This window comes from Elephas maximus, chromosome 24 (genome assembly GCF_024166365.1).
Source record: "Elephas maximus indicus isolate mEleMax1 chromosome 24, mEleMax1 primary haplotype, whole genome shotgun sequence".
Taxonomy (NCBI): Eukaryota; Metazoa; Chordata; class Mammalia; order Proboscidea; family Elephantidae; genus Elephas; species Elephas maximus.
Window position 1 is genome coordinate 58,199,290 of NC_064842.1, and position 9,465 is coordinate 58,208,754.

Below are 9,465 nucleotides of genomic sequence, written 5' to 3' on the forward strand. Positions count from 1 at the left end.
AGATCTGTGATTTCTGTTGTGGATGGAGAAGAAGCCAGGAAATCCTGAGGACGGACCCTATAGGCCAAGCCACAAGTCTAGAGGTGAAGATCACAAAGTAAACCCAGTTAAAACGCTGTCTTCTGAAAGAGTCATTTTCTCCTGTTCCTCACCTGACGAATGTTCGTTCCCCTAAGTATTCCAAGATGCCCAAACCCCAGCCAGCACACCTGCCCCGGGGCTGTCACCGTTTCCTCCCCCGGCTGAAGCAGAATCGCAGGAGAGGACCGAGCGAGGGTCTCCGGGCGGCCCCGGTTTACTTTACAGACCAAGGGTCTCGGGCGAGTCGGTACAGCAGGACCAGGACTGTAAGCCAGAAACGAGGCGCGGGCAGGGGGATGGCCAATCCATGTTAACTGGAAATAAGGCGATTGCACTCGAGTTTGCAGCAAAGCACCTTTTCCTGATGGGGAAACATCGCCCCTCTCGGGGATCCAGGGGCACGTCAGGGTGGGTGCGGGGAGAAGGCGCGCCGCGCCGGGCCTGCGGCTAATTCGGCCCCCCGCCCTCGCCGGAGGCGGCAGAGCCCATCCGGCCGGCCCCGCGCCTGGGCACAGGTCGCCGGCAACGGCTCCCGGGAAAGGTCCGGGTCGCGTTGCGGCCCGAGCGCGCGCTCGGCCGGGCAACGCCAGCATCGGCTGCGCCCTGGCTCCCGAGACCCTTCGTGGGCGGCCGTGACCGCGCTCGCACCGCCCCCGGGCCCCGTACACGGCCAGTCCTCGCCCTCCGGGGCGGGGCTGGTGCGGGCGGCCCTCCCCATCGGGTCCTGGCCTCCTATAAAGGCCGCGGCGCCCCCGCCAGCCAGCAGCCGCTGCCGGTGTGGGGAGAGGATGATGCGAGGTTCCATGTTCCTGGCTGTCCAGCACGAGTACTGTGGTCCAGTGGACAAGAGCGCAGGCAGTGGCGCCAAGAGCGAGGAAAAGCGGGAGAAGATGAAGCTAACCCTGTGAGTACGGTCTTCTCCAGCCTCCCGCCCTTGCCCCTGCGGAGCTAGCTCCCCCGGTCTGCTGCAAACGCGGTGGGCTCGGTCTCGGCCTCGGCTGCAGGAAACTGGGTAGTTCGGGTCTCCACAGGCGGGAAAAGGGTGGAAAAGGTTAATCTGGCAAATTAAGGTTAAATATGTTTTTTGGTATTTTTTTGGCGGGGGTAGAGTTTTATTTTGTTACGTGACCGAAGGACGATCCGTTAGAGTTTAGGAACTGAGGAATATTCTACATGTGGTGTCTGGGGACGGCGGTAGATGCGCTAAGATATTGCGGGTTGACTTTTTGTTCCCCTGCATTTAAAATGCCATCAGAGAATCCTGCGGCTGAAGCATGTCCCCTGCAGTCGTGCGTTGCATTGAGTTCTGATCAGCTTACACAGCTGCAGGGCTGAAGCTGTGTGTGCTGGTTCTGAATAGAAATCCAGTCTTGTTTTTAGTAGAAGAGTAGATCTCACTCATTGAGACTGCGGAACAGATTATTGCTCTGCAGCATTTGCTCAAAATGAGCGTCGTCGTTGGGGGGTGGAGGGGCGTGGAGATAGTCACACGCACCTCACTGTGTGCAGCCTCTGGCGTTGTCCAGAGCCTCCTGCTTTCACGGTGAAACCCAGTGCCGTCGAGGAAAATGAACATCCCCAGCCGGAGGCGATTTCATCAAGCGTGAAACAACCGTAGTTGTAATTCGCCTTGTAGAGAAACCTGCTGCCTTTGGAACAACACAAATTTAATTCGTTTAAATACTTGAGTGGTTTTAGATAGTCTTGCCGATAGTTATAAAACTGCTAGTTACTCTCACGTAAATGAATGAAGCTAATTGTGTATTCAGTACATTACATTAAAAGGGTGAGACTTGTCTCACTTGGAGAGTTCCTGTTTGATTTTATTTGGTTTGTCTGTAGCTCCTGGGAGACTTTATTTGGAAAAAAAAAATGCATTCGGCTGCAGTAGCTGCATTTTCAAGCATTGCCACTTAGTAAATGGCCTTTTTTTTTTTTTTTTAAGGTTAAAAGATTGGAAGGCCCGTTTGAGCTACTTCTTACAAAATTCCTCCACTCCTGGGAAGCCCAAAACCAGCAAGAAAAGCAAACAGCAAACTTTTATCAAGTAAGTTGAAAACCCTGTACTTGGTAATAGGAGCTGCTAGCTGCTGGACCAAAAAGGGAAGTTCTGGTGCACATAAGCTAATCTACAGAACCTCTCTTGCAGGCCATCTCCTGAGGAAGCACAGCTGTGGTCAGAAGCGTTTGATGAGCTGCTAGCCAGTAAATGTAAGTTACACTCTTGAGTTTGATCCATTTCAGGTGGTTCAGGAGTTCACTAAGGTTAGGTCCACCCAACAGAAGAGCAGCTGGCCTGAGGGGAATGGGACTTAAATTATAGTCACTATAGCATAAGACCTATTTTTCTGTCCCTTATTTTCCAGTGTTTAACCATGGAAATGCATATATTATTCACTCCAGGTGGAGAAGAAAAATTAGCCTAAAAAAATTAAAGTGACAGTTGCTATTAGCAAAGATTAAGTCAGCTTTTCCATTGCAGTGTTTTCAAAAGGCTTAGTTCCCAGAGAATTTATGGCTTCCCTCTAAATACTTATTTTGTATTGACAGCAAAATTAAGTTTGCATATTTTTTTTTTTTTTACCAGTGTGCCAATTTAAGCAGCTTGCCTACTGGCATCTTAGCTTTTAAATTTTAAAGAGGGAAATTCTGAGGATTGTAGGTACGAGTGAAATCTAGAAAATTACCATCATTTAGAAATAATTACAGTGCGGGTACGCACTAGGAAAAATATCACATCTGCATGCCCTTTTTTCTTTCAGATGGTCTTGCTGCATTCAGGGCTTTTTTAAAATCTGAATTCTGTGAAGAAAATATTGAATTCTGGCTGGCCTGTGAAGATTTCAAAAAAACCAAGTCACCCCAAAAGCTGTCCTCAAAAGCAAGGAAAATATATACTGACTTCATAGAAAAGGAAGCTCCAAAAGAGGTAAAGAAAAAAAAAAAATTCATCTCAGTACATTTTTGAACATCCTTAGCACCAAAGTGAAATAAGAGTTGAAGAGACTCCAAATTAAAAGAGTGGGTGAGGGGTGGTAAGAGGATCCTCCCACCCAGCCCAACCCCATTCTGTCTTTCAATGGAGTTTTTCCAGTGACTGCTTGGTGAAGCTAATTTTTAAAAAAGCTAATTTTTTGTTTTTGTTTTCATGTATTAAATAGATTTCAATCTCTGTACTTACCAATACTCAGTAAAATATTTTTCTGTTTTATTTCAGATAAACATAGACTTTCAAACCAAAACTCTAATTGCCCAAAATATACAAGAGGCTACAAGTGGTTGCTTTACAACTGCACAGAAAAGAGTATACAGCTTGATGGAGAACAACGCTTATCCCCGCTTCTTGGAGTCAGAATTCTACCAGGACTTGTGTAAAAAGCCACAGATCACCACAGTGCCCCATGCTACATGAGATGAAAAAAGGAGCCCATGAAAGGAGAATATTTCTTTTCTTTCCCCCCTAAGGAGAAAGGCTGTGACCTGCCAAGAAAACAAAAGACTGACCTTGAATTCAGCCTGGGTGTTCAGGAACTATCACTCATAATAATTATTGATTCAAAGTTGGATAGTGACTCAGAAAGCCAGTGACAGTCTAGGAGAAGCTTGTATCAGGATGGCTTCCATCACTGTGTAGAGGACACAGGGAAGGAATCATGGTCTGGACATGGTGTGTCTCATGCTGGAGAAGCAGGAATGTGAGATGGAAGATAACAACGTAATGTTATTGGTCCAGAAGCATTTAAAATCAGTAGATCTGGGATGTGGCCTTAGTTAGCTGGCTGTACGTCTTTCCCTAAATCAGCCCATGTTACCGTATAGTGGTTTTAGTTTTAGTTTTTTTAATACTGTGTAACATTAAAATGTTTACTGTATGAAAGGGTGTCGAAGTTCTTATGGCTACAGATCATCAGTACTGTTGTCTCATGTAATACTGAAATGGTCTGTTTGAATTGTTAGATGGTGTGTGAAATAGAATGAGTGCAGTTGTGTAGAAAACTACAATGTCCGTTGTGAGTGCCACAAACTGTCTTGAAGGCAGCTAAGTGTTGATGTAGTCTTTGAATACTTTTAATAAATTTATTTTGATAAATAATGTCATTGAACACTTGGGGAGTTCAGACGTAGTTGTTTTTGTTTGCTTTATTGGAAATCTGGCAGATATAAGGAAAACAGCTCATTCTTTCTGGTAAATTCACAGATAATGTACCTGCCAAATGAGAATTGACAATCCTCAGAAATTGAGAAATGGTTGTTGCAAGAAAACATACTCCTATCGCTTTTTAAAATCTGTTAACCGTTGTGTAGATCAAAGGAAGTTAATCATGTCCTCAAAACCACCCTGGAATCAAACTTTTTAATATAATCTTGCAAAAATCAAGCTTGTTACTAATGAAAGCAAGAGAACATTGACCTAAAGCCCTTTCACAACTATCTATTAAGGATCAGCTAAATCTGAGAAGTAAAATAATAGGGACAAGGATGAAATCATTCACATAACCAAGCTTCTCAAATGAAGAGAAGAGCCAAATATGGGGAATGTAGGTCTGTCTGTATTTCTTTCCCTTGGTTCCGAGTTCCACACAGGGTACTTGGCATGAGCTTTCAAGAAATCGTTCACTTCCATGATGATCAACACAAAATCTGAGAGCTTGCCTCATTGTCCTGCCTTCATTGGCCAAGGGAAAATCTGGTTATGTTACTTCAGCTAGTAATGAAGGTAGGAGTGTACTTTAGTTTCTTAGACTTTATTCTTTTTCCTTCTTGAGAGGGAGGCCTTGAATCTGTTTTCTTGTTTTTAACTGACTTTTAAAAAGGAATACCCTTTTGTTCTCTAGCAAGCTCTTTTTTCAGTCTCTAGGGTTTTGGAATCCCTAGGTGATGCAAACAGTGTATGTGCACAGCCAGTGTATGTTCTTGGCAGCTAACCGAAAGGTTGGAGGTTCAAGTCCACCCAAAGGTGGCTTGGAAGAAAGGCCTGGCAGTCTACTTCAGGAAAATTGGCCCTTGAAAATCCTATGGAGCACAGTTCTCCTTCGACACACATGGGGTTGCCCTGAGTTAAACTACATGGCCACTGGTTACTTGGATTATGGCTTTAATGAAAAAGGAAGGAAAATCCTCACCTTAGAGTCAGAAAATCTGAGCCCAAGTGATGAGTTGGCTTACAGATTTGTGACCTTGGTGGTCCCCATCATGTTCCCTGGCTCATTCAAACAGTGTTTCCTTGGAGAATAGATATATCAAGTCTGCACAATCCTTAATTGGAAAGGCTTTGGCCAACCAAGGAACTCAATAACCAAAAACCAAAACCCATTGCCGTCGAGTGGATTCCGACTCATAGTGACCCTATAGGACTGAGTAGTACTGTCCCATAGGGTTTCCAAGGAGCAGCTGGTGAATTCAAATGGCCAGCCTTTTGGGTAGCAGGCATAGCTCTTAACAAAAGGACCAAATAGTCATGCCATATATCCATTTTGCCACCAAGTCCTGCTTATTTTATCTCAAATATCTGTCCAATCTGTTCATTGCTTTCAAGCACCACGCTGATCAAAGATACCATCATTTAATGCCTGGACAGCTGCAATAATCTACTAACATCCTGCATTCACTCTTCCTCCCCTGCAGTGTGATCCCTGCTTTTTAACTCCTGGGATCCTTTCAAAATACAAATCATATCTTGTTTGCTCATAAACCCTTGATAGTTTTCCCAAACAATTAGGGTCAATGCAACATCCCTTCTATGGCCTACCACCTGCATGGTTTGACCCCTCCTGCTCTCCAATTTTATCTCCACCATGTTGTCCCCTGCTCTCTGTTAGCCACACTGGCCTATTTTGAGTCTCTTGTAGGTGTTGTGCCCTCTGACCCCACAGGGCCTTTGCACATACTAGTCCTCTCTGCATGGAATGCAGTTTTAGCTTTTACTCACCATTCATCTGTCAGTGTAATTGTCACTTCCTCAGGGAAGCCTTCCTTTGACCTCCTTACTTGGTCAGATCCCCTTTTAGATGTTCTCATAGCATCACGAATCCTTAATTTATAATGCTTGCAAAAAAAAAAAACAACCCCAAACCCAGTGCCGTTGAGGCGATTCCGACTCATAGGGACCCTATAGGAAAGAGTAGAACTGCCCCATAGAGTTTCCAAAGAATGCCTGGCGGATTTGAACTGCTGACCCTTTGGTTAGCAGCCGTAGCACTTAACCACTATGTCCCCAGGGTTTCCATAGTGCTTACAAGTTCACGTAAATTAGTATGATTATTTGATAACTCTATGTCTTCCCCACTAGATTGTGGACACCATAATTGGGGAATCCTGTGTCTTTTTCTGCTCACCACTAAATCCTAACGTCTAACGTCTAGCAGAGTAAAAAAAAAAAAAAAAACTGGCATAAAATAAAAAAAAACCATTGCCGTTGAGTTAATTCCAACCCACACCAACCCTATAGGACAGAGTAGAACTACCCCATAGGGTTTCCAAGGAGCAGCTGGTTGATTCAAACTGCTAGCCTTTTCGTTAGCAGCTGAGCTCTTAAATGCTGTGCCACCAGGGCATAAGATGACAGCTGCATAAATATTTGCTAAATGAATGAGTACTGAAAGATTTTGTGAACAAATCTTGGTGAAACAAGTATCCGTGCATAAGAAAATAAAGGCAAGATTTTTAAATTTAAGATTTTAGCTCAAATATCAGAAACCATTCGCAGAGCTTTTTCTGTTGGCGAAACAGAAATACCACCTCCTAGACACATCCTCTGACTTTTGACCTTTAATAAAAGCAGAGGCCAGATTATTTTAACAACAACAACAACAAATCAAAAAAGAGGTTTGACTTGTTCAAGGCTGCTAAAAGTGCAGGCTTTTTTCACTGGCATTTTTCAGTGTTCTCTAGTGTGGAACAGACTGAAATAGATTTAATATTAGAAAATAAATGCCGCCACAAATATATGTCATTTAATGTTCCAGCTCCTAAGAGTTCGTAGATTTAGAATCCACAGTAATTATCACAGTCCATTTATTTTGATAATACTCTATTTTTCATATATTTTAAGCCCAGGAAATCTCAAGAGATGGTAATACCATCATTCCTACTGAGAAAAAAAAGTGTTGTCTATCATGTGAGCACAGGGAGGCAATGCATGAACTTCAATGAAGTAGCTTTAGGTGGCTGCCCAAAATTTCATAGGAAACAGGTCTTTGGTATAACCAAAAAAACCAAAGCCATTGCCGTTGAGTCAATTTCGACTCATAGCAACTCTACACAACAGAGTAGAACTGCCCCATGGGGTTTCCAAGGCTGTAATCTTTACGGAAGCAACTGCCACGTCTTTCTCCTTTGCAGTGGCTGGTGGGTTTGAACCACCAATCTTTTGGTTAGCAGCCGAGCATTTAATCACTGCGCTACCAGGGCTGCTTCTTTGGTATAGAAGTGGGTTTTTTTTTTTTTTTTTGCTGCCGTATTTGATCATTCCCGGCAGTGATTCTCACCTTGTTGGGTTAAAGACTAGCAGTCGTTATGAATGTTTCTGTGTCACGAGAGACATGGATGGGAGTGGGCTGTGCATTTGGGTAACGTGGAGACTGTGGGATGCCTACTCTGGGCCAGGCACTATGTATTTCTAAGTTTGTTTTCTGATTTTAGCCCAAAATTGCAGCTAAAGAAGGCGTTAGTCTGACTTTATGAAAATGTTGCCTCTACTGAACAGTAAACTTTGACATGCACAGAGATTCCAGCATAGATGCCTTTCGATAACTTAGAAAACCATTTTTGTCAATGGCAAGCAGACGAAGTTTATCTAATTTTCAACATCCTAGCTAAAGAACAACTTGGAGTTGCTTGAGGTGATCATAACAACCCAAAGGAGCTCCTACTGCAACCCGAAGGATAAAAATAGAAATCACCAGACGGAATAAAAAGTATATTCTAGTCTAAGGCAATAGCATTAAACAAAGGCCTGATTTTAACCATTTTTGTACCACAATCCAGTATGGCCAGACCACACAATATGTGGAGGACAGGGAGAGGAAGCGTAGAGCAGGTGCTAGCAGGCCTTGAATGTTAAAGGTTGGAATTTTATTCTGAGTCAGCTGGATGTGAATCCCATCTAAATTTTATCAAAATTATTTGGCAGCAATGTGAATTGGAGGCAGGAAGATCAGTTAGGATGCTGCAATAACAGCCCAGATGAAAAATGTTCCATGCCCAAAGCAGAACAGCATCACCAAATAATTAAAGTAATTCCACAGTAAATTGCACATTATTCACGCAACGCACTGGTCCAAGCCATAGATACAAAGATGCGTGAGGAACCTCTGTCCTTCAAAGGGAACCATTAGGCATCTGATAAAGTAAGCATGCAAAAAGTTAAAACACAAGGGGGGCTGCGATTGTCGATTAAGTATCAAAATAGAAGCACAAATACCGTTAGCTGGAATTAATCAAAAAACATTTGAAATGTCATTTTCAATGGGGTTTAAAGAATGGGTAGGATTTGACAAAGATGAAGGGAAGAGCATTCTGGGTGAAGAACAGTTTTAAAAAAGGAGGAAAGCAGATTATATCTTACATTCTCCAATGATATATTAGTGAGCAGATTTTTTGGGAGGGAGGTATATTTAAAAGATATTTCATTGATTCATTTTTTGATAAACATTTATGAAAGACTTCTCTGGGCGAGGAGTCCATGGGTGGTGCAAACAGTTAATGCACTTGGCTGCTAACTGAAAGGTTGGGAGGTTCAAATCTACCCAGGTGACTTGGAAGAAAGGCCTGGCAATCTACATCGGAAAATTTAACCATTGAAATCCTTATGGAGCACATTTCCACTCTGACACACTTGGAGTCATCAGGAATCAGAATCAACTCAATGGCAACTGGTTTTAACTAGTTTTCTCTGGACACGGAGGGTGTAAAAGAGCAGAAGAAACGGTCATCTATAAAAGGAGACAAAGGAGCCATGGAGGTACAACAGTTAAGCACTCGGCTGCTAACTGAAAAATTGATCATTCGAACCCACCCAGTGGCTCCATAGGAGAAAGAAGCAGCAGTTGACTCCTGTAAAGATTTCAGCCTAGAAAACCCTAATGGGCAGCTATTCTCTGTCACAATGGGTTACTATGAGTCAAAAATCCCAACTCAGTGATCAGTAGTTGGACCATTCTATCTTAGTCTACTTAATTTTTAGAGTGACTGGTAAAGCTCCAGATACGGAAGATACTCAGTACCCATTACTCACTGATTAACTCATTAACTGATTGATTCACAAACTCAAGTAAAAATGCAAACAGTGATATAAATGGTTTCATTTAAATTTGCTAAACTAATTTGCAAAATAACATTTCTTTCAGGGGTCTATATAGTTTTGTTTTGTTTTGTTTTGTTTTG

The 9,465-nt window shown here is 43.0% G+C and overlaps 1 protein-coding gene across 1 annotated transcript; it reads left to right on the forward strand.

The window, feature by feature from the left end:
* Nucleotides 1-826: 826 nt before the first annotated feature.
* Nucleotides 827-4,199, forward strand: RGS2 (regulator of G protein signaling 2). The gene is made up of 5 exons (XM_049868598.1): nt 827-985; nt 2,027-2,128; nt 2,231-2,292; nt 2,844-3,010; nt 3,299-4,199. Exons 1-5 carry the CDS (start codon nt 870-872, stop codon nt 3,491-3,493), a joined length of 642 nt encoding a protein of 213 aa, XP_049724555.1. The 5' UTR covers nt 827-869; the 3' UTR covers nt 3,494-4,199.
* Nucleotides 4,200-9,465: the final 5,266 nt, after the last annotated feature.

Coding starts and splice junctions, on each gene's coding strand:
- RGS2 (XM_049868598.1), top strand. CDS start 870: ATGATGCGAGGTTCCATGTTCCTGGCTGTCCAGCACGAGTACTGTGGT. Junction 2,293..2,843: donor TGAGCTGCTAGCCAGTAAAT/GTAAGTTACACT, acceptor TTTTTCTTTCAG/ATGGTCTTGCTGCATTCAGG. Junction 3,011..3,298: donor AAAAGGAAGCTCCAAAAGAG/GTAAAGAAAAAA, acceptor GTTTTATTTCAG/ATAAACATAGACTTTCAAAC.